This window comes from Coffea arabica, chromosome 2e (genome assembly GCF_036785885.1).
Source record: "Coffea arabica cultivar ET-39 chromosome 2e, Coffea Arabica ET-39 HiFi, whole genome shotgun sequence".
NCBI classification, from domain to species: domain Eukaryota; kingdom Viridiplantae; phylum Streptophyta; class Magnoliopsida; order Gentianales; family Rubiaceae; genus Coffea; species Coffea arabica.
Window position 1 is genome coordinate 19,986,346 of NC_092313.1, and position 24,652 is coordinate 20,010,997.

Here is a 24,652-nt window from a genome sequence, read left to right on the forward strand (position 1 = left end):
TAGAGTTGAAAATTGAGATGAGGTTATTAACTTCGTGCTCTTGCTGGTAATACTGGCAAGCGATGCAACGATAATATTTAGTGCTTTCATATTTTTGGAGGAAATTCTCCTTATTACTGAGTTAGTGTTCATCATTTTAATCTGGCATCTGCATTACCTTTGTCATTTTTCTTTAAGCTTATTTTCACTCAATTTCATGTAGACCATTGGAAATAGGCTATTAACTTTTTAAGTGGTTTTGTCAGAATTTACTTTCAACTGAAAGCTATTCTGGTATTGGGAAAGACATCTGACCACATGAAGGTGTAAAGCGTAACTACAGGAATGATGTTCCAGGAGTTCTACTCCTAATGGATTCGCAAGATACTAGTATTATTTATCAAGAAGATGTCACAGCAAGGAGTGAAACTAAAAAGGAAAGAAAAACGAACACCTCGCTGACCGGACAGGATTCTACATTTCACAAACTTAATTGATCAACATGCAGCAACCTTCTTCAAGCTGAAGATTGCATTTATTTTTCATAATTTGAAGCGACGGGAAAAGGTTGAAAATGACATGGTAGTTGATGATTTTATATTTTCATTCCAGTGGAGCTTATTAATTTGGTCATTCCAAATGTGATGGCCATAGCCATCCAACCTCCAATCAACGCCCTAGCACAGTTCTTGATTACAGAAGCCTTCCCTAGCACTGCCCCAACCCATCCAAAAACTAGTAAAGCCAGGCTCACTGCAGTAATGATGGCAGCCAACCTCACCTTATGGTCTCCTATAAATGCAGCTGCCAACAAGGGCACTACGGCTCCTAAAGAAAATGCAAGACCCGATGCCATTGCCGCACTCAGTGGATTAGGCAGATTTTCTTTCTTGTTTTTTTCTTCATCCTGTCCGGTCTCTATCATTTCTGTTTCTCTCTTGATCTGTGCAACCTCTATCTCAAGTTGAGAGTAAACAGAAACAAATTCTCCAATTGCCATGCTACAGGCTCCAGCGACCAGTCCTGCAAAACCAGTCAGGATCATGGCTTTGACATCTGTTTTAACAGCTCCAACCCCCATCATCAATGATGCGATTGAAACCAATCCATCATTAGCTCCTAATACAGCAGCTCGAAGCCATTGGGACCTTTGTGAGTAGTCAAAGTCCTCTCCTGGTTCTTGGTTCTGGTTTTGGTCATTAGCACCTTTGGGAAGTGCAATTTGGACGGAGTTTTGGGTACTCATGACTGGGAACAAGGAAAGACACTACAGTGAAACAAGGGAAGGCTAAGCATGCAAGATACTACCTGCTTGTTGAGGACACATTCTTCCCATGCATTTATAGATGGAATCATTAAAAAAAAATAGGCAAACTTGATGATGCTCGGTTCCTTTTTGGTATAAAAAAAATAGGGTAGTGTGGAGGGCACAAGCTTCAGTGGAGACCTTTTAGGTAAAAGATAATGAACCTTCTCTTTACATACTCAACTCCTAAAGTGAACGAATTTGTTATTCATGATCTAATTTCGTCAACTAGAATATTAGTATCTTTCTCAGGGATACTTGATCTCCTGCCCCTTTTTTCGCTGTAATACTTGATCATATCTGAATGAATATTTACTGGAGGAAGCTACACCAGTTCAATTCTTTCTGCAGTTTATCCATAATTTCATCGCCAAGTACATATCGACACTCAACCCATCAAAACACAACTTCACCTAGAAGTTTGTAACCCGAATTCTCTTCACATGAAAAGACTAGCTACTGCTCCCAATCTTAATTTCTTTCACTGCACGATGTGACATAGATAGCTCAAACATACTAAGGTAGGAGTAAAACATCAAAACCTCTAGAAGGCATCGTTCAGAACTAGACAGGTGTAACTCTGTTTTAGGACATAGAGATCCAATCTGCTCAAAAGGGGCTGCTGAGGTTTAGTGTCTCAGAAAGGTCGTCCTGCCTGTCAAAATTTTTTCAGTTCTGGCATGCCATTTCATCTGAAGAAAAAGAAAAATCTGCTCTGGTCATTCGGCCCTAAAGTATGAAACAAAGAGTAAAATTCAAATCTTAACTGTGGACTAATCGATGTTTCTGTTCGGTCTAGTTTTTAGGCCTGACCAAATGCGGATTGGTGCGCAGATTAAATATCAAGATATCTCTGCCAATTTCACATCCCCCGCTCCTCTCTTTACCCATTTTTCAAACGGCAATTCCTTACTTCCTTTGCAATAAGTAAACCCCATTTTTCAAAGTTCTATTTGTAAATTTAGTTCTACATAGTACCGCAGCTTAAATCCTGTGAAAAGATTTCCACATAGCTAATCCACATTTGATAGAGGCCCAAACTGCTTGTAGTTATACTAGCTGGTAATCTCTTCCAGATATGGCTCAACCAACCTTTCCACACAACAATGTTGCAGAAGATGACTATGGTGAATTGATGACTACGTGCGTCTACTACATCTAGAAGCATTGGACCACAGGGACATCTTCTTCTATGACATATTCACAATGAGAAAACAAAGAAATTCTTGTGCAATTGGCCTCCAAGTGGGATAGCATTTAGACAAGCCAAATACTTGTCAAGAACAGGATATATTATGTAATTCAGGAGTGTGCATGCCACACAAAAAGTTCCAAGAAAAATCATTATTATATCTAAAGAAGTGTGGAATCCACACATGAAAATCCCTCCCCAATCCAGTGAAAGTTAATGGCGGTTTCTTTTTCCATATTATACTTTATTTTGTTTATTCCACTCGAGCAGTAGAACTCATGGTGATGTTGTTCTCCTTCCAATTACCAGGGAGTTTATCTTCACTCTTTCCCTTGTAAAGAAGCCTAAGTTTTTTGTTTCTTTTCTTTTCTTTGGGGTACTGAACGCCTAAGTTGTCTTACCAAGTATGATGCCGCTGGATAAACCAGAGTGCTCCGGAGGATGTAAGAGACTCAAAGAGTTAAGAGCCTCTGAGCGTACTGATAGAATGTGTAATTATACCCGAGATCACTTAGAAGGCAGGCACTGAAACAAGAACATGTGCTGCAACTTTAAATATAAGCATTGAGAGTGACTTTGTGTTCCACTTAAAATCTCAAGGTTCATATTATCATCACTTCTTGATTGATATCTCTCCCTAGTCCCATCCTGAATTGATGCATGAAGTAATTGTTAGGATCGAGAAGACTGAAATGCAAAACCCCCCAAATTAATTTTTTCCAAGCACACAAGAAAATTCTATAAGGAAGGTGGAGTTGAATGCTGCATTGGCAACTATAGGAGTCAGAACCTGGCATGTAGCTTAAGGCAAGAGTGGCTTTACCATTTAAGCCAATCCGCTCTCATTCAAGGGAAATATTCGACCCCCAAACACGAATTCGCAGCAACTTATGCCGTGTGACCATTAGTTCAGAGGAGAATACTTCTGGAATTGATTGACAATTATACAGTCCCAGGGAAAAAATAGGGCAGATATATGCTAAATATATAGCTCACTATGCCGGCATATTACAAAGGAGGGCAAGATTGCAACATTTATTCGATGCATTATGGGATCTACACCACATCCATGAGTCAATTGATCTAAAATTAAAAAGAAATTACAAATTACACATATCTTGAACTCCTGCAAACTGTCACCTACTTGATAAAAATACTGGTCATGAAGGTATCCACCTCTTACCATAGGAATAAAATGTATTTACAACTCTTTGCTAATTGGGTCGATCAGGACGCTTTCTATCTCCTTCTACAAGTATCTTGGTATCACTTCCAAAGACACTCAAAGTTTAGGAAAATCACAAGCGGTGACCTTCTGAAGCATCTTCTCTATTCTATTATTGTCCTAAGTTGCTGCCGTTCTCTCTCTCATAGAAAGATTATATTAAAATTCCTGCAACATTTAAAAGAGGCAATGAGTCCATTTGCTCACTACTGCCAGTAGAAATAAAACTGCAACAGAGACTAAATAATACCATGTTGAAGAAAGCAGAATAAAAGAGAAGTTGAGGAGACATACTAGATCCCTTGACTTATTAACTTCTCGATGCCCTCAATCAGTATAATGCAGAAACTTTAAATGTTGAAAGAAGTATACAGACAACAAGCAAATCGAGGGAGGTCAAGGGAAATAGTGCCAATTCAGTTTCAAGTGACCAAAAAGGTGGACCACAACAAACATGTTGGCCACAAACATTTTATTCAACTTTTATTACTTAAAAATCAGTTTTCACTTAAAGAATACCCATCTTATGCAACCAAGAATGATTAATGGAAAAGATCAAGAATGATGCCCGAATGGCCCCAAGGAAAGGCAGATAGAGCACATCAGTCAAGTAAAAATGGACATCAATTAGGCAAATAAGATCAGTATGCGCTGATATAGGGCACCTTAGACATTGATATGGTATTGCCTGTGCTAATACTTTGTTGATAGAATGCTTCTCTTTCCCTCATCAACACACAGAATTTTTGGTCAGCCACAAACAAATCACTCCATGTATCGCTAAGACCATGATGAGTAACTTCAGTTTCACAAACACAAAAACTCAATACCATATGCTAATTCTTTCCACTTAAACGTTGAAGCAACTTGAATACGTAAAAACTATTTCAGAAATATCAGCACATGGTACAAATTACATACCAGTATCAGACAAATGAAAATATACAACACATATGTACCTATATACATGTATGTTACATACATATAAATACGTATGGAAGTATGTGCATATGAATGTTTGTATTTTGTCGATATTTAACCTTCTAAGCAACACCATAACCATCAAGAAAAAAGTAAGTATGTACAAAGACTTGAGGTTTCATATTGTGCTTTTGATGCAATGAATGGATTTGAAGATACAATAACAAAAATGACCATCAAATACCAAGGTAGGCAATTGCATGTGGGCATGAGTAAATGGAACATCAAACCAATATACATTTACTCATCAGCGGAAGAAGTTGGCATGAATAGCAGTAGAGTAATCTATAAAGCATAACGCTATAGAGTGGGCACGAAATGAAAATTATGTTTTACGGTTGGTGAGCTAAAGAGGCACTCGTCTATCATTATGCAGGGCAATTCGTCATCAAGATGTTTGCCCACCAACAGCCAATCACTCAAAGAAGAGGAAAAGGAGCAATCAATTATAAGTTGAGAACAGCACGTGAGATCATCATGCAATAAACAACCAAAGAATAAGTCACAAAAACAATTTTGACGCATATAGTTTCCAAAACTCCATCACTAACAATAAACTTAAGTGAAGTTGTAGAATCTCTTTTTACCTGTACAATTCAGATCCCTTCTTGGGATGAACCAACTACAGAAGCACAACCCTGCAGATTAACAACACAGGAATGCAATGAAGCATCAGACAACCCGCTACATTCGGCTGAGCAATAAGCCAATCTCGGAGCAGAAGCCTGATTTTCTTTATTAAAAGCTATGCAGTAAGAAGAGGCATCAGTCTGTAAGCCTTGACTTGAACCTCTTATCCTCTTGTTATACTCTAATAAACACTCCTCAGGCTTTGCATTGGCACTCCCTTCTTGCTGTATAATATCACCACTTGACTGCTCTGGGCTGAAATTCCAAGCACTGTCAACAGGTAATTCCATCTTAACTTCATCTTGCAGACAACATTGAGATTCAGATACGATTCTAGTATCATCCTTGATGGTACAAGTTCCAAGATCACCAACCTCACCATTTCCTAAGCACTCCTTCCTCTTCAAGACGTTCCTTGTATAAGTTCTCAGCACCGGTTTAACAACAGCAGATGTAACCGCATCCCCAATCTCACCATTTTCTAAGCATTCTCTCCTCTTCAAATTATTCCTTCTATAAGTCTTTAGTACCGGTTTAATAACACCAACAGACATAGTATCACCAACCTCACCATTTCTAAAGCATTCATTTCTCTTCAAATTGTTTCGTGAATAAGTCTTTAGTACAGGCTTTAAACTACCAGAAGCAAGGACAGAACCACCCTCTTTCGACTCTACATAAGCTGAAGTCTCACTAATACTTCTCTCCTGAACTTCATCTAGCTTAGAATTGGTGCAACCCCCTGCCTTACCACCTTCATGACTACCTGAGTCCATCCAATTTGGTGAAATACCATTCGAACCATTCTTCTTTAAAACATCTGAGCAGCTCAAATTTACTGAGCATGTGTTCTTTGATATCCTTGGCGAACTATTCATGGCACGGTGCAACCGAAATGCCAATTCTGCATCATCCACCACCCTAGTCACATCACTAACGCCACTACCTTCATGGCTAGCATTTCCCATTAAACCCTCACTTATCGTCTTACCAATGCCATCCTTCTTCACAGCCAAGTCCAAAGCATTGCTTGCCAACTCCACCGCATTCTTTGCAACCACAGCCTTTCTTAGAGCCTTTTCCTTCGCCTTCACAGCCAAGGCAACCTTCTTTTCCACCGAACAATGTGCATCCTTAACCGTCTCCTCTAAAGACCTATCAGCATTCTGAGCCCGCCCTGAACTCCCAGAATCACCATTTTCATTCTTCTTCTTACGAACCCTAACTGAATTTTTCAGCAATTCTGGCACCCAACAATCAATACACACTGAAAACCCTAAATCCCTAGTGCAAAAAGACCAGGGGGTCGAATTACCAAATTTACTAACACAGTCCTTGTGAATTAGGCGGTCACAATCACGACAAACAAGGCAATCAGAAGAAGGATTTGCGATATCTTTGAAACAGTAGAGACATATTTGGCCAGAAGTTACCTGCTTGATGCATTTCTTGCAGAGAAGAACAATCCTCCAAAAGCTGTCCAGGGGTTGAAGGCGTAGCTTGGGGTTACTATAATCGATCCGGAGGCCACAGCCATGGCAGTCAGACAAATTTGGGAGGTCCCGGGTTTTCTTATCATTCTGGGGCAAATGAACTTGGGCAGAATTCGGTAATGGAGTATGTTTGGGTTTTTGGGCGGCGAGGAGGCGCTTTTGGGAGGGGGAGTGGGTAGGGGTCAGGGGAGGTGGTGGACGAGCAGAATTTGGCATTTTGGGTACAGTTTTGGAGCCGAATTTGCAAAGAATTTGTTTAGGGTTTGGAGTGGTGCCGGTGGTGGGGAAGGCTCGTTTTGGTGGCGTTGGCCGCTGGGCGTGGCGTTTTGCGGAGGGGTTTATGAGGGTTTAAGAAATGAAACCGGTGGTTAAATTTGAACGGCGAGGACATTTATACCAGTACTTTTCATCCGAGATTGATTTTGGTAAATCACCTTTATTTCCTCGAACACAATACAGTAGTGAGGAGATTCATTAAGATTTGAGGCCACTGCTATATTGTTTGAATTGCTAGATTCTTTTTTTAAAAACTTTTTGTAATATTTAATGAATACATTACTCAATCAAAATTTTTATTTTACGTAATTTTACTCTACATTTCAAAAAGTACTGGAGCCTGTTTTTTTAAAATTTATTCAAAAATATGTAAACCAAACTATCCCAGAAAAATCTCTTCGGGGACATCCAATAAAATTGGAACGAAACTACCTCGGAGATTGATGATTAAGCGGCTCTATCTTGCCCTATAATTTTAGTAGAAGGATTCAATTAATTAAGTTGAGGTCTTGTTATGATTTATGAATGTTTGCTGATACAAAATTCAGGGATGATCTATCTTTCATTTTGTTGGCTTGAATCAATTGGCCATTCAATTAGTAGAGCCCATTAATTTTATGGATGTGGAGCAGATGGGACATCATCAAGAGTTCAACTCCGCCCCTATCAAAATTGCGCAATTGGCAGCGATGGACGGAGGGACGTATTCAAATGCCACATTTGTCATTTCCCGACACTCATATTATGCTGCATTGGGTTGGGTGCACTAAGGATGACCAGAGAGGCAGCAGGAAAATGTTGAATAACACTTTAATTTTTTTTTTATAATAAAACATATTTCATTAAAGGATTACTGGAAATCGTCCAGCACAATTGAGATACATTGCTGCCCTGATGGCAGATAAACATGCACTAAAATTATAGATCTGCAATTTAACAAATACATAAGATTTGAGAAATTAAGAACAGATCTAAAAAGTACCATAAATTTGAAAAACATTTCATCATAGAAAAAGTCGCTGCAGTTCTCTTTGTGCATGCTGTAATCGTCAGATCTGCTAATCAACAGTTGTAAGGTCCAATAAAGATGGTGAGATCTGCCGAGATTGATCCAAATCTGAAATATTCCCTCAGATCTGCTATCCAACTGGTTCAAGTTCAAAACCGAAAGTGAGATCTGATGAGAAGACTGAAGAAATTGTAGATCTAACATATAGATCTAAAAAAACTCCAAGATCTGAAAAAGTAAAGAACAAAACTAAATAAAACTCTCACTAAGATAGTTTAGGAGAGACTAAAACCCTCAATAGGACACCCTAGAAGAGAAGAAAACTCTCACTATGATAACTTAGGAGAGACTTTATTGAATGGAAGGAAGAGCAAAGGACAAAGGAAGAGGAAGGGAGACCTTGGTTTAAGGCTAAGATCTCCCTCCTATGGAGGAGGAAGGGTAGAGGAGGAAACCTAGAGAGAAGGAAGAGAATCCCTCCGCTAATAACACTTTAATTAAGACAGGGAACAAATTGCTCACCTGATTCTGGGGTGCTCCCTACCCTTCTCATGTTGGATTTTTCACGCCTCTATCACATCTCCCCCTCTTCTCTCTCTTTCTGCCCTTTCAAAACCTTCTATAGAATATATTACTATTTCATTAGGGAAATGTTAATCACACTCTAATTTTTTATAAAGATACTCCCACTGGTATTTTTTTCCCCATCATATAGTATAATAAATGAAAATCATATACCAATAAAAATGATAGCACGAATGCCATTATGAAACAGTGAAGCAAAATTAATACTTACCTTCGATTACTTATTTAAGTATACCATAAACTTATACATTTATCTTTCAAATCATCATAAACTTATTTAAGTATGATGCTTAGCCTTTCAAATCATCGTGTTATTAAGTTCCAAATGTCATGATTGAAGCATGGTAAACTTTTCTCATTAGAAACACCAAATCAACAAGAAAACAAAATCAAGAAATTCTACTTGCTTGGAGAATGGATTTGAGACGCATTTGCAAACACAAGCAAAACACAAATTCTTTATACAAGCATTTGTCTTTAACCACAATTAACAAATAACACACCATGTTGTCTGTTACTATAACACACCATGTGATGATTGAAGCATTGTAAACTTTTCTCATTAGAAACACCAAATCAACAAGAAAACAAAATCAAGAAATTCTACTTGCTTGGAGAATGGATTTGAGACGCATTTCCAAACATGAGCAAAACACAAATTATTTATACAAGCATTTGTCTTTAACCACAATTAACAAATAACACGCCATGTTGTTTGTTACTATTTTTTTAAAATTTTTTGGTGGCCCCAAATGCGTCAATGGGAAACTCGGAGGAGACTGAATCGCCACCGAACCAAATGGTGTGTTTCTGCACTTGCTGATAAATTTTAGAAAGAACTACAAGTCAAGATATTTGGTCCCTTGACCTACACCCAAGAGGAGTTTTAAAACTCTTCTCGGTGACTAACTACCCTAGAGATAGTTGGTTTGTTATATGTTACCGCTTGAATACACGAGTTCTGTTGAGTCTTTTTGTTGCTTCTGTCTCCACACACACACGCACACAAAGATGTGGTGGTGCGGGAGTCCGTTTCACGTTTCTATGCACGCAAGTAATCCAAGGCAAAAACAGATACAGAATTGCAAGAACATCAAAATCCACATCTCTGATTGTGGTCAAAGAGTTCCGTAAGAAATAGTAATGGGATATCAACTGCTATTAAACATTCGCGCTGCACGCAAGGGTACAAGCGTATCTATCATTCTATTCTACCACGTTATATGCCGTTTTTTGTTTGCATGCATGGGAGGTTCATTTTTGTACGTAAATGATCTTAAACAAATATAGGAATATCAAATTAACCATTTAGGTCAAGTTTGCACCACCTTTAAAGTTTAAACTTGGGAAGGTCATATGTGCCTTCATTTAATTACTTTTAGAAATTTCATGTCAAATGGCTTCAAAAATTATTACTAGATGCTAAGCGTGATAATTTGAATTGTCTTCATCATAAGTTTTACACCAGTAAAATTTAATGGAAAACTCTTTATATTGCGTGCCGCAATTGAACCACTTGGGTCATGCATGTAATAGGTGTGCATGCAAACTTTCAGAAACAGGAGAGCCACCTGGTGATTCAGTGGTCAGCCCATGTAACGAGGATTTGCTAGTTCTACGGTATTATCTGGCTGGTGAAGTGATAGAGTTTTAAATGGTTTAATAATCTTTCCTCCACCACATCGACCGGCCCTTTTGGTTGCCAGCTTTGAACGAATAATTCACAGTAGCTGGTGGGTTCACATCTAAGCAAACACTTACTATTGGCTTCCTGCTTTTCTGAGTGCTATTCCAAGCAGAATCGGAATGGTCCATGTCATGAGTTAAATTAATCTCGTTGAATTGATATATTATCTAGCTACAAGGAAAAAAAAAAAAAGAATTCTAAGGTCAACTCGATCTTGTCCCCTTAAAACTATACTAGTACACAGATTTAGCCAATCGCAGACCTATGCAGTAAAAAACTTATTTTCTCTAATGGTACAGTACTTTATTTACTAGCATTTTTAATTATTTATCCCCAGTTTTATCAATCCACTCAGACGAAATTGCAAGAGTTTGTTTATTATTCAATCTTCTGTTACACGCACGCCATTACCCGACTTAAAGCAAGGTTCGTTAGTAAATGATAAAACTTTTTTGTCTTTGGAAATGCATATATAAAATAACTGTGGATGCCACGCTCCTCCTTATCTAGTAAATTTAAAAAATCGGATAATCCACCAACCAATATTTTATTCTGCTAGTGGAGTATCATTTTTCTGTTCAGGGCCATGGGGTTTGTTATGTGCTGATGATTCCATAACGTTAAATTATTAAACCACTTGTCATATTATATACTATATATATATATATAATGGCAATCGGATTAATAAAACTAGGGATTAATAAAAGATAGGCTTCATCGGTTTGTGGGGAGCGAGACCATGGGTCTTGGATGATGGAAAAGGAAAGCCGATCATAGTTTACCGCAACGGATCTTCTGTCCCACACCCTGTGACACTCTCTGTCCCACTTTTTATTATATTGTTATTTCTCTTTCATAAACATCATGTTTTAATTCTTTTTTGTTTCCTTAAGATCCAATAACTATTAATTGAGTAATACACAAAATTTAACAAACTCAAAAAATCAAAATGCATAAAAAAATGATATTTTTTAATGAATTTTCTGCTGTTTTTTTAATTTTCTATTATATATTGCTTTTTTGAAACTGTTGTATTTATTTTTTACTCAATTAATTGTTATTGAATCTTAAGAAAACAAAAAAAAAATTAAAACATGATATTTATGAAAGAGAAATAATAATATAATAAAAAGTGGGACAGAGAGTGTCACAGGGTGTGGGACAGAAGATCCGTTGCGGTAATTTACCTTTTCTTTTCGGGGAAAGGATACTACAGTCATTTTATGTGCTTAAGGGAGGTAAGTTTAATTATAATTAGAAGTTAGAACAGAACCCGAGGGGAGGTCCTACAATTATGGCAAAACCTCAGATGTTCAGCCATGCATGACCCAACTTCTTGTGTACTCAAATATTCACGAATACATCTTCTCTATTCTATGTAATTGTAGTAAGCAGTGAAGGATGAATCATTATCTAATACACAAAATCCCCTTTCACCTGCTGTGCTTCTTACGTCCCATCATTTCCCTGTTATTTTTTTTATTGAAAAAAAATTATACTCAACAAATACTCCAGTAAATGGATTCGAGCAAAATTCAATAACCACTGAAACAATAACTTTTTTTTTTTTTTTGTTGGGTTCTTTTCATGCCAAATATTTGACATGCAACTAAACCAGGAGGTTTTGGTAATCCTGGTTTGAGGCCGCAACAGGTGGATAACTTTTGATCTGTTACAACTGACTCGAGAAGGGATCAACAGCGAGCGACTCCTTAATCAGTAATCAACTTGAACTGGAGATCCAGACGAGGTATTTAACTAGATCATGGAAACTCCTTAATCCCTAGTGATTAGTGGAATTAAATTTAGCTAGCTAGACCAGAGAATACTCGATCCCAGCTAGTAATACCTTGCATATATAAAATCCTGTTGTAACCCGAAAGGGAATCACTTCAACTATCAGAATCTCATCCTTGTGTGATTTCGCATGGGACTTTGTTTGAAGCTAGCCTTCTGCCACTGAAAATCGCCCACTTTATTTCCTCAAATTGTTTGTTGTATTTAAAAGCAGCCTGTTTTGTCTTTGGTCTTGGTTTTTGGCATATTTTCTGGTGACTGGCGAGCCATGGTATATACATACAATGCACTTTCTGGTGACTGGTGAGCCATGGTATATGATTTTTTGGAGTTCTTTCAAAAAAAAAAAAAAAAAAACTCAAATTTAACTTTTGGATTTCTTTTTCAGAACAACATATTTAGATGCGTCTCCATCCACAAATCTCACGAAATTTTAGTCAATTCAGATGTACATACTCACATTTAATTTATTACCTCGTCATTTTTCTAATTCACCTCCACTTTTCTCCCCAAAAAAGGGCATGAGGTTCAAATAGAAATTAAAAGAAAAGAGAGGGAGACAGGAGGAGACAGACAAAGTAGTTCAAACTCAAATATTCCCAATACCACAAAACAATAAGGCAAAGAACTTTGCAACAGCGGACAATGTTGAGACGGTGCATTTGGGACGAGGGCCATATATTGAGGGCCGATTTTTTATACCATAATAAATACACTATTGAGGACCAAAGGAACATATACCTTTGGGCATATATTTTTGAGCATCATCACACAAGATGGTTCGAGATCAAATAAAGATACATGCCTAATTATGCTAATGGCCAAATTGATATTCAAAAGCAAGACAAAGCCTAGCAGCATCTGAATATAATGATTACACTCCAGTTTTGGCAATTAACTTTGTTACACCAAAGGTGATTCCCATGGCCATCCATCCTCCAACTAACACCCTCAATGAAGACTTCACTAAAGGTGCCTTCCCCAGGAAGGCACCCAGCCCTCCGAACCCTAAGAGTGCGAGGCTTGAAGCAGCTACCACCAATCCAAGCCGCAAGTGATGGCTCTTCACAAAAGCAGCAGCCAGCAAAGGCACCACTGCCCCCATGGCAAAAGCAAAGGCAGATGCAGCCGCCGCCTGCAGGGGGCTTGGCAAATCCTCTTTCTTGGCATCGTACTCGTTTCTATCAATAGTGTTGGCAATTTTTTCTCTCTTCATTTGGGCCAGTTCTATGTCGTACTGCGAGTACACGGAGACAAATTCCCCGAGGGCCATGCTACATGCACCAGCCACCAACCCGGCTATTCCGGTGAGGATCATGGTCCTAACATCGGGCCGGACGGCTCCGACCCCCATCATCAAAGATGCGGTTGAGAGTAACCCGTCATTTGCACCTAGAACAGCAGCTCTAAGCCACTGAGCCCTTTTAGAATAATCGACAACCGGAACAAGATCAAGATCTGGAGTAGAAGCAACTTGTGCTTCCAGATCATTAATATTACTCTCGTTTTGCGATGGGGTTGTCGATTGTTGAATCTCAAAGGAGGAGGGATTCATCGTCTTACTACAAGAAGAAAGTGGGCTGTCCAAAATGATGGATTCTGGTGGTGGCGTGTGGCTACCACAAGAAAGAAGAGAAAGCGAGATGATTCTTAGGGTTGAAATGTGGGAATGGATATGAGGAAGTGTGGAGGGCACACGCCCAGGGGACTGAGTATTTATATAGGAGAATCCGAAAATCTACCACTAGACACATATCTAATGCCCATCCCATCTGGAGGAATTTTAGGCTGGTGGGGGCTTCTTCCAAGGAATCTGATGCGTTCACACCTGGATTAACGAATTGGAGAATCCTCCGAGAATTTCTTTTGCCTTATTTACTGTTACCCTTAGGAATCCAGGTTGAAAATGGTAGCTACGCCTAAGTTCCCATTTCCTTCCTCTCGAGACTGGCCTTAAGTACGACGGAATTTGGGCCCATGCGCTTTTGTTTCCTTTACTTAATGCACTTCTCCCTATTCCAAGACTAACTACTTTTTCATTTTCTCCCTCTTCCTCTTCCCTTTGTTCTTGCTAGCTCAGAGGATTTTTTTTTTTTTTTTTTTTTTAACTTTGTCGGTCAAAAAGTCCTCATTATTAAAATACAAGGGTAAATACATATTAACTGTTCATACAGTAGCTAACTGTTCATACAGTAGCTTTAGTGAACAACGTGGAGAAGCTATCATTCCACCTACGTAGTTTGTTGAAAAAAAGGTTTATGCTTTTGCAAAATCATGACTACACAAGCTGTTCATCTCTTTCAATAAGCAAAATGAACAACGCCAGAAGGAATTAATTATATAAAGACCTGATATCATGACTACAGTAACATCAGTCATACCTATATCCGTGCAATATTTGATTTTGTCAATCACATTTTTTGCACTCTAAAAGGATCAAAATTGACGTCCAGCTAGCGGTCCTCCAATGCCTTTACAAGTGCAGTTCTGAGAGCAAAAGCTTCTAGCATTGCTGCATTGCTCCTAATGGAGTAAGGGGTAGACGGCGGTGTTGTGAATTGTGATTGGATTCGCCTGATGGTCTTTAACAGAAACACCAAGTCCATATTTAGGTTTTAAATAATATCCAACTACTATTAGCTACCTACGGCACTCAAGAAGGTTTAGGTTTTCGGGAAAATATTGGGACCTTTAGCTTGTTCCCTCTTTTTTTTTCTTGGAATTTAAGAGGAGGTTTAGGATGGGACTACTGTTTAGGTTTTAAATAACATCCAAATACTATTTAGCCGCCTATGGCACTCAAGAAGATTTAGGAAAATCTATATCTATGTAAATTGTAGAAGTGGTTTTTTCCAACTAGTTTGTTGGAAAAAAAAACTGGTCAAATCGTAATGCTTTCAACTCTCTATTTTTAAAAACAAAAGTTTTTGAAAATTTTTTAATTATTAAATATTCTTTCATACCTTTTGAATTTAAAATATAAGAATTGGCTTCACTAATATTGGAATTTTATTTGAACTTTTTATTTCTTGGAAGATAAATAAAGATGAAACATCAATAGTTATACTAAAAGTAGGGTTGTCAATCCGACTTTTTGAATTGGATTTTTGTAAGCCCAAACTCAAGTTATATGGATTTTTGGGTTTTGGACTCATACTAAAAAGGGACAAGTTCACGTCACACTATTACATGAGTTTTGAATTCAAATCGAGTTTCACCCAAACTTATAATTAAATACAGAATTATATTTAATATATATTTTTATAACGGTGAATTAATACAAATTTACATATAAATTATTAACATTTATGTACTATTATTCAAGGCACACACTAATATGTATGCAACTAATAGAAAAAATATTTGTGAAATGTTTTGAGTATATTTATTGAACTCATTTTCAAGAAAATTGGTTTTATATTTTAAAAATACATATGCAAAAAATTCACCAAAATAAGAGTTATAAAAAGTAGTTATTTGGTAGTTATTCATAACCATAATTGGTAGTTGCTAATAAAATTAAGATTTACTAAATAAGTTGAAAAATAGAATATGAAAAAAATACATATTACATATTAGTAGTCTCATCACCAAGGGTAATTTAAGAAGTATATAAAGTGACAAATTTTTGTTTATTCCAAACCCCCTCCTCTCCATATATATATATATATATATATATAATTATACTCATATATAGATCAAATTTTAATTGGGCATTAGCCTAGTATAACCCAATCACGGCTCACATTTAGTTCAGACCTAATATTTAGGCCCAAACTCTATCTAACCCAATTAAAGTTTAGACTTGTAAGCATTTTTTGGACCAAACAGGTCGAACTCAATCTAGCCTAATCCTATTGACAGTCCTAACTAAAAGTAAAAAAAAAAAAAACCAAATAACAATAGTTTACCTTTCAACTTGGTAATCCTAACTAAAAGGACAAACTATATAAAAAAAAGAAATAATATTCATTAGTCATGGATTTAGACAATCAATAATGTATTATTCTAAATTATAAAATCATTAAATGTAAAACAAAATCCTACTGGCCATTCAAACTATAACTTTTTATTTTTGATAAAAAAAAGTAATAATAAAAATGACACCAGTCTTACCAAAAATAAAAGAAATAAATAATAATATAATTTAAGAGAAAAGTATAGAACATTTGACTGTAAAACTATATCTACTCAATTGTATATATTTGATCTAAATTTGGCCCATATTAGGTTTGAATAAGAGTGTAAAACCCAACCACTAACAATTATTTTGTGTATTATTGATTATTTTGTGCATTTTTATTATTTCTTTGTATGTAAATATGCAACACTACTATGTCATTTTTATATTCTAAATCTTTTTAATATTCATTTGTGATTGTTAGGGGTATTATAAGATATTATTAATCTTTTATTTACATTTCTAGATGTCGATACTTGCAACCATTAAGGTAAGTTCCTGGTTTTATATAGTTTTCATATTATGGGAGGGAAAGGTAAATATGTTCTAAAAACGTTAAACCAAATTGCAGGTTAAGGGTTTTTTTTTTTTTTTTGTCTTTGGCTTCAAATTTTACCTTTCAATTTGGAGGATGAATACTAAATCAACTATAAATTTTTTTATATCACAAATAACTAAATCTTGTGCTTTTATTTCGAAGACACAAATGTAAGTATATTTTAAAAGTATAAAACTAAATTACAAGTTATAGGAATTTTTCCTTTTGTTGTAAGTTTTAACTCTTCAATTTGAATGTTGAAATATGGACCTGTGCCATGCATGGGACAGGATGCAAGTACACAAAAATTGGACCATTAGCTTGTTCCTTTTTTTGTTGGGAATTAAGAACTCATTTAAGAGGAAATGTGGGATGGGACTACTATTTAGGTTTCAAATAATATCCAACTTCTATTTAGCGACCTAACGCACTCAAGCTTGTTTGTGTTTGGATTGCATTTTCCGTCATTTTTCATGGAAAAATTACTGTAGCGATTTGATATATGTGAGGGAAAAAGGTGATAGGGAAATGTGATCACGAAAAACGACAATATTTTCCGACGGAAACAAGCAATCCAAGCATGGCCAGCTAGAGGTTTTCAGGAAAATGTACAAAATTGGGACCATTAGCTTGTTGTAGTCTTTTGAGAATTAAGATCTCATTTAAGAGGAAATTTGTCCATTAGCTAGTTCCCTTCTTTTGAGAATTAAGAACTCATTTAAGAGGATATTTAGGATGGGACTATTATTCAGGTTTCAAATAATATCCAACTTCTATTTAGCCACCTATTGCAGCACCATTTGGACAGCCATTTTTTGCCGGAAAATTGCGTCATTTTTCGTGATCACATTTCCCTATTACTTTTTTTCCTTACATACATCAAATCACTACAGTAATTTTTCTACAAAAAATCCTAGAAAATACAATACAAACAAGGCCGGTTTTCAGGAAAATGTACAAAATTGGGACCATTAGCTTGTCCTATCTTTTGAGAATTAAGATCTCATTTAAGAGGAAATTTGTCCATTAGCTAGTTCCCTTCTTTTGAGAATTAAGAACTCATTTAAGAGGAAATTTAGGATGGGACTACTATTTAGGTTTCAAATTATATCCAACTTCTATTTAGCCACCTATGGCACTCAAGAAGATTTAGGTTCTCAGGAGAGCGTACAAAATTGGGACCATTAGCTTGTTCCTTTCTTTTGGAAAATGAGAACTCATTCAGGAGGAAATTTACGTCGACTAGTGCCATCTTGAAAATTTTTTTTTTTTAAAGGACCGCTCTAGAAGAAACTAATGCGCTTCTCCTCTCACTTCTCTGACCCGGGCCGCTTTTGTTTTCCTTTCTTCTACATTTGTTTTTGGACAGGGTTCCCATAACGGAACGAGGTGGGATACATTTTAAACAGTTCAGCTTTGGGCCTATATTCGTATGTACCTGATCGATTTTGCCATTTTAGGATGGCTTTGCACTTCGATGCTTGATTGCCACGCAAGATGCAACGTACGAATTTGGATTGCACTTTCTGTTGTTGGCTAAAACTTAAGCATCTAAAGGACAGAAGCTGGGTGACGCCTTAAATGGTTCTCTTTTACATGTATCAGAAAATAGCACTTTAAAAGCTGCTCTTGACAGCATGTTTGAAGTGTGTGTAAATCAAGACCAGTTTATTGAAGCTAAATCCCCAGCAGAACATATATTCGACATCTAGTAAGATATTGAGAAGCATCGCTGACACCTACTGAGAAGCATCACCGATTCTAATCAGTCTTGCTGTCTGCAAAGTATAATTCAACCAACCATATTCTCAACGGTAGTCCGTGAAGAGGGGTGGAATTCAACCCATTTGAAAAATTGTAAATTCAAAATAGCCCTGTTAGTGTATAACTTCAAGATTTACCACACATTATTAGTTCGAATCAAGATCCTACAGCCCAAAAGCCAAAGACTTCTATCACTGCTAGTTTGTAGCAAAGACAGAATGGATAACGTCTTCTTCCAAAAAAAAAAAAGAAAACACTGCATGTAAACTGCCGAGGAAATCTCTCATTTCAGTTTAGTAAATAACTTGGGCGCAACCTGCATGACAAAACAATTAGAAGGGCAAATCAGTCAAAAGGTTAAGAATTTGTCCATCAATACAATAAAATATGAAAATATGAAAGAAATGGAACGTACGCATTTGTCAACACAATGCCAATAATCAAAGTATTGGCCAGTGCAATGCTTATTCCCAGTATCATCTTTTCTTACTCTAAAAACACAGTCCTGTAAAAAATAGAATGTCTTTGAATATTACTCATTGCAATTGAAAGAATTTTCATAACCTAAGCATTGCTAGGATACAAACAGCTTAATGCCAAAAGAAATTAAACGACTAAAAATGAAACAAGCTATTTTATGGCAAGAAAAGAGCATGCTTTGAACTTGTATAAATAATTATTAAAAGAAAAAAAAACCTGCTGTTATAGTAACTAAATGGTGGTATTTTATCAGCAAATAGCAAATCCATCTACAGCCCAGTAATCAAGGGAAACATCCATTGGTAGCACTCATCATGGGTTACTTAGACAATCCACTCATAATTTCATCTTATCTGTAAGCTATACAAGGGAAATGTTATTTACACTCCTTTTTTTGTTATTTGCACTTCCACTATCATTTTTATTATATAGTTTTCATTTATTAGACTATATGATATAACAAATGGTGGAAGTACAAATAACAAATATGGAGTGCAAATAACATTTCCCGCTATACAAAAGAAACTTAGTTTTAAGGGAAATCTGTAAAAATGCAATCCATAATGTAAAAACAGGAGACCATTCAGGTCAGAACATCACGGTTAAAGCTTGCACAAATCCAAAGGCAGGAAAGACCGAGGCAAGACATACTCAAGCAAACAAAAGTACTGTTCCAGATATAGGACATCAGCCATAACAAACATATGAACACTTTAAACTCAAAGTGACAACACGTAGAAGGCGGAAGATGCAACATAACACTGTGGAACTAAAAGAATCAGAATTACTCCGCAGTGCACAGAACAAAATGAAGTCCAGAAAATCGATTCTCTGAAACATTCTTAACTTGAAGTCCTCTATGAAACGAGAGTAAACACCTCATACTCCTAAAAAGCAGAAAGGGGAAGGTTACCAGCAAGTACAAATAAAAAAGACAAAGGCACACCCTAAAAAGTTATCAGGTTACTGCCATCTCTGGAGTATCTACAGAAAACCAATTGGAGTGTGGCTGTCAAGCAGAACCTAGAGCCCTGCAGCTTGTTGATCAAACCTCTTATAAAATTTTGTCACAAGATAATTCTTAAAAATTTTACCAAAATGCTTATATGTAAAAGGGTAAAAACACCACCAGGTGAACAGGGTCTTCACTTTCAGTTTAAAGATAGTATTGGAATTGCTATTTAACCATTGTCGAAGAAAACAAATAGAAGTTGCTTCATCACCTCACTAACTTAGACTTTGGTATCCAGAAAACAGACAACAAGAACAACAAACAGTTCTTCGTTATCCAACTCCTGTACCCTTATGTTCAGCAAACTAATATCTATTCAGAAACTCAAGCCAAATAAATACTAGTAGTTGAGGGAGGAAAGAAAATTTGTGGCACAATGAGAGCAAATGACCTCCACAAAAATATGTTAAAAACTGTTAATCAAATCTTGGTGTCTCAATTACAAGCTGAGCAACTTATTGTTGCACAACGCTCAAGTACAATCTCAAACATAAAAGAGTCGAGTTTAAAAAATCCAAGCAAAACAAATTTAGATACCTAAGTTTCTATACAAGGCGGGATTCAGGGAAAAGAATCTCTCATAGACAACCCAAGAAATTTCAATACAAGTTTCAGAACAAAACTATGTGAAAAGTCAAGATATTCCATCCAGGTAAGACTCATTCTAACATTCAGCTTAGCAAGAACAGCCATGCTTGTACTATTACAGGAGAAGTTTCTAGAGGATAATGGTCAAGTAACAAAAATAAAAATCCATAAAGGAAAGGAAAAATTAAATCAAAAGAGACAAAAAAAAGGCTCTCATATCATCGCCTCTTACCTCGTATGCCCGCCATTCCCTAGTACACTTGGCCTTGCAAACGTCTTCCATATGCTTCTTTGGATCGACTGGCTCCTCATCGGCCCTAATAAGAAAACATGATCAGGAGACCATAAGACTGCGTAATTTTTTATGCATACAAGATTCAACAGAGAATAAGGAAATCAGAATCTAACGGAAGTATAGAAGTTTAATATGATTAGAAGTATTAACATGAACTCCACTGTAGTAGTGCACGTGAATACATGCTATTATGCCACAACCTATAAATCACCCAGCATTTTTATCATAAACAGTCATGACATTGTATTACTTTGAACACTTACTGCTTAAGAAAAGCAAAAAAATTACAACACTTTATAGTTCATAAACAGAACCAATTTTTCTTTACATATCACCCTTCACAACAAGAAGAAAACTTCACTTTAGTTCACTAGTGATACATCGCCCCCTCCAACAGAAGCATCGCCCCCCAATATCGGGATCACCTATCGTATGAATTACATGCAGGAATACAAACCCAAAATTCAGCCCACAAGGTGTATACTAGTCAACAGTTATTTGTCAAGTTGGCATATTCCTGTTGCATAACCACAATGCAGCCACAAAAGAATTCAAAAACTCAAGCATAGGGCGAAAAGGGTGGGGAAAAACTCAACTTTGGCTTAACTAGCATATCTCTAGTTTTACAGCTAAGCTGCTTACCAAAAAGTACATAGCTTATGCAAGCCTAAACAACATTAACGTCAATTAAGTAAAACCAAATCCGATCACTAAAATAGTTGAAAAAAATCGAAAATACTCACATGGTCAGATCAAATCAAGTGACAATGAGCTGGATGCCGCGTAGTCACCTGCAAAAATTCAGAATTTCAAAAATCCCATCTGAAATTAGCGAATTCGTGCATCTTTACAGTACATACTTCGTAATGGAAACCCAAGTTTCGCAGATGGACAGCAGTAATAGATGATGATCGGGAGATAGATCTATGGTGGAATTAGAAAAAACAACAGGAAACTTACACGTTTGGGTTGATTGATGCGTTGAAGTCGAGTGGGAGGGAGGGAGAGGGCTGCTGGTAGTGGCAGGGAGAGGAATTTGTGATATTGCTGCCTCAGCTAATTTAGTGCATCGGGCGCGTAGGGTTGTGCGTTTTGTTAGGATGTGGAAATTACAAGAAGCTATTCAAAAAGGTGTAATTATCATCAGATACCCTGAAATTTCACATATGTGTCAACTACACCCTTTAGGCTGATACATCGAGCCTGCGGCTCCCAATTGAAATTCCCTTTGGGTTGGGAAAATGCCCAGGCTCTGCTTGACCCTTGCCTACGAGTCCATTAAATTTCACCTGCTCCTATCATACTCGTATGGTATATACGTTCAACGTGTAATTTATAAAAGGAAATTTTGTATTTTGTATATTTTAAAAATATTTTTAATGGTACTTTTTTATATAAGACGCAAAATTAAACCTGCCTTGAATGCTATACCCAAGGGGAAAAAAAGAGTGAAATCAAACAAGCAACTTGTGCTTTTCCATTTTCTTTTAGTGTTAAATTCCTTTTATTTCTTCATCTCCGAAAGAAAAAATAAATAGAAGGTGATTATAAAGGGGGACATCTTTCTCTTTATGTTTATCACTTAATTCTTTTTTTCGAGCTCATGCACCTTATTTATCCTTCCTTTCTACAAAATGAGAGAGAGAATGAGTGGGAAGAGAGTTCATCGATGATAAGTATCAATCTTGGTTAGGTATCTAATGATATCAAATTAATGCCATCTTACCAATTAAACTATATCTTAAACTCCTTTTTTTTTTCTTTACTCATTGGCTCATGTAAATTGCATTTTGGAATTGAAAGGCATGTAGCACATATTGGAATTGGAAGAATACTACTAATTCTTAGTGAAAATAATCGCAAACATAAATTGGGCAAGAGTTAGAGGGCCATGGTGTTGCAAGGTTGTCTCAAAATGGCACCCTTAACTTGCTCCAAACAGGCAAGCCAACTCACACCCAACTACACTTGCGCCATTGGACCTGAAACAAATAAAAAAAAGGGAAAAGACATCTACAAAATGTAGAATGCTCCAAAGTTCATATCACATGCACTTTTACTGACAATGCGTTAGAGAATATCAAATGTTTTAATTATCATTTTACTTCATATATATTAAATTACTATTTTTTTTTTGATATAAAAATCCCAAAAGATGGCAATGGGAAACCTCTATATTGTGGATGATGCAAAGATCAAACAAGCCAGGCATGGGAAAACCTCTATATTTGTGAAATTTATGTAGCTTGATTCCTTCTTCGTCCGTATGGAAAAAAAGAAATGGAGTAGCAAGATGCCTTTAAAAAGGACATTATGCACTAGGACCAATCACGGCGAAAGAGACTCTTTTTTTTTTTTTTTTGTCGACACAGGGGTGTCCGGGTCAATCCTTACAGGGCCCGACTAATCCCCTGCGGTTCGGGCCCGGCGCCCCAACCCGGTCCGAACACGTTAAATGCACAGAGGAATCCAGTTGAGCGGAGACTCGAACTTGGAATCTCAAGGGTCACCGATGAGAGGCGCTACCGCTGAACCATTCACGCGGGGGCCGGCGAAAGAGACTCGTTACAAGAGTAAATTATTCATATGTGAAAACCAAATCCCTCCATGATTCGTCTAGTCGAAACTAATAATTTTGGTACCAAGGCATTGGAATCACTAAACCTCTTATTAGTGATGATTTGAGGGGAGTATGCTTCTCTAGGAATGTTTTAAGGATGTAGACTCGTTGATATTAATAATTTGCATGTAAAGATTCCTATTTCTTGAGAAACTTATTATTCGAAACAAACAAAATTAAGTTCTTTTTATCGATTTACCAAGTGGGGTGGTTTTGGGATATCTTTCCCCTTTGGAAATTAAACAATAAGTTCTTTCTATCCGAAAAAAGTAAATTTTCCTAAATTTTGAGAACTAATATGTAAATACATTAACTCTGTCCTCTCTGTATAATTAAGGAACATCAGAAAATTCTCTCTGTCACATAAAATACATCCCAAAAAAAAATTTGGGATAAATTTGAAAAGCAAATTCCATAATTCCAAAGCATTATCAAACCAAAACAAAACCTTTTTCAATGCAGAAGACATGGTCGGCTAAGGATTAGCCAACCGCCCGCCCACTTTGGCCGCCCAAGCTCGCTCCCAGACGGTTCAGTTCTCAAATTAGCATCGATCTGACGTGGAAATTCAAAAGTGAAAAGACCAAGCGTTATTTGCAATTGCGGACCCCTCGAAAAGTGACTAACGTCCAGGCTATCCAGCTGATCTCTTTTTTTTTTTTTTATCTACACAGGAGTGTCCGGGTCAATCCTTATGGGGCTCGACTAATTTCCTGCGATCCGGCCAGGCGCCCCAACCCAGCCCAAGCACGATATGTGGGCGGAGGAATCCAGCAGAGCAGAGACTCGAACTTGGGACCTCTCGATCACCGGTGGGAGGTGCTACCGCTGGACCATTCACGCGGGGCCTATCCAGCTGATCTCGGGCAATTGAATATTGTTGTTTCGAACTTTCACTAAGGTCTGTTTGGTTTGACGCAAATGCCATTTTTTCTTCTTGCTCTTGGCACCAAACGCGCCAAATAGCGTTAGGTCTGTTTGACGCACTTCTTCTTGTTTCATAAAACTACTAACATTCTTCTTGTTGTTTCTTAGAACTACACTTTGTGAGCTAATAAAACGTAAGTACATAACCTAATGAATATTTTCTTTCTCGACCTTATCAAAGTTAGGATAACTATTGAGCAGTAGTTTAAAAATTTTATCTTTATGATGTAGACGAATACGATTGAGAGAGAGTGTAATTACATTTTTATATATACATATACATATGTGTACGTGTGCATTTGATCTT

The 24,652-nt window shown here is 36.9% G+C and overlaps 4 protein-coding genes and 1 long non-coding RNA gene across 6 annotated transcripts; all 5 read right to left on the bottom strand.

Annotated features, from left to right (window-relative positions):
* Positions 1-565: 565 nt before the first annotated feature.
* On the bottom strand, positions 566-1,276 carry LOC113729761 (vacuolar iron transporter homolog 4-like). The gene has a single exon (XM_027253996.2). It carries the CDS (start codon positions 1,223-1,225, stop codon positions 575-577), a length of 651 nt encoding a protein of 216 aa, XP_027109797.2. The 5' UTR covers positions 1,226-1,276; the 3' UTR covers positions 566-574.
* Positions 1,277-3,441: 2,165 nt separating this feature from the next.
* LOC113731721 (uncharacterized) lies at positions 3,442-7,320 on the bottom strand. 2 transcript variants are annotated; one of them, XM_072079692.1, is made up of 3 exons: positions 6,747-7,320; positions 5,271-6,647; positions 3,442-3,870 (listed from the first exon to the last, which is right to left on the bottom strand). In XM_072079692.1, the coding sequence occupies exons 1-2, from the start codon at positions 7,020-7,022 to the stop codon at positions 5,280-5,282; spliced, it is 1,644 nt and encodes a 547-aa protein (XP_071935793.1). In that variant the 5' UTR covers positions 7,023-7,320; the 3' UTR covers positions 3,442-3,870; positions 5,271-5,279. The 2 variants fall into 2 exon arrangements, with proteins under 2 accessions (XP_071935793.1, XP_071935792.1); XM_072079691.1 differs by having other exon boundaries at positions 5,271-7,319.
* Positions 7,321-7,878: 558 nt separating this feature from the next.
* On the bottom strand, positions 7,879-8,892 carry LOC140037219 (uncharacterized). The gene is made up of 2 exons (XR_011841145.1): positions 8,614-8,892; positions 7,879-8,229 (listed from the first exon to the last, which is right to left on the bottom strand). It is a non-coding gene; the product is annotated as an uncharacterized lncRNA (long non-coding RNA).
* Positions 8,893-12,821: 3,929 nt separating this feature from the next.
* LOC113728469 (vacuolar iron transporter homolog 4-like) lies at positions 12,822-14,021 on the bottom strand. The gene has a single exon (XM_072079693.1). The coding sequence runs from the start codon at positions 13,713-13,715 to the stop codon at positions 13,035-13,037; it is 681 nt and encodes a 226-aa protein (XP_071935794.1). The 5' UTR covers positions 13,716-14,021; the 3' UTR covers positions 12,822-13,034.
* A 4,515-nt stretch (positions 14,022-18,536) lies between these two features.
* On the bottom strand, positions 18,537-21,898 carry LOC113731722 (cytochrome b-c1 complex subunit 6-1, mitochondrial-like). The gene is made up of 5 exons (XM_027257122.2): positions 21,759-21,898; positions 21,542-21,589; positions 20,736-20,820; positions 18,839-18,928; positions 18,537-18,739 (listed from the first exon to the last, which is right to left on the bottom strand). Coding segments are annotated over exons 2-5 (210 nt in total). The 5' UTR covers positions 21,544-21,589; positions 21,759-21,898; the 3' UTR covers positions 18,537-18,706.
* Between the last annotated feature and the right edge of the window lie 2,754 nt (positions 21,899-24,652).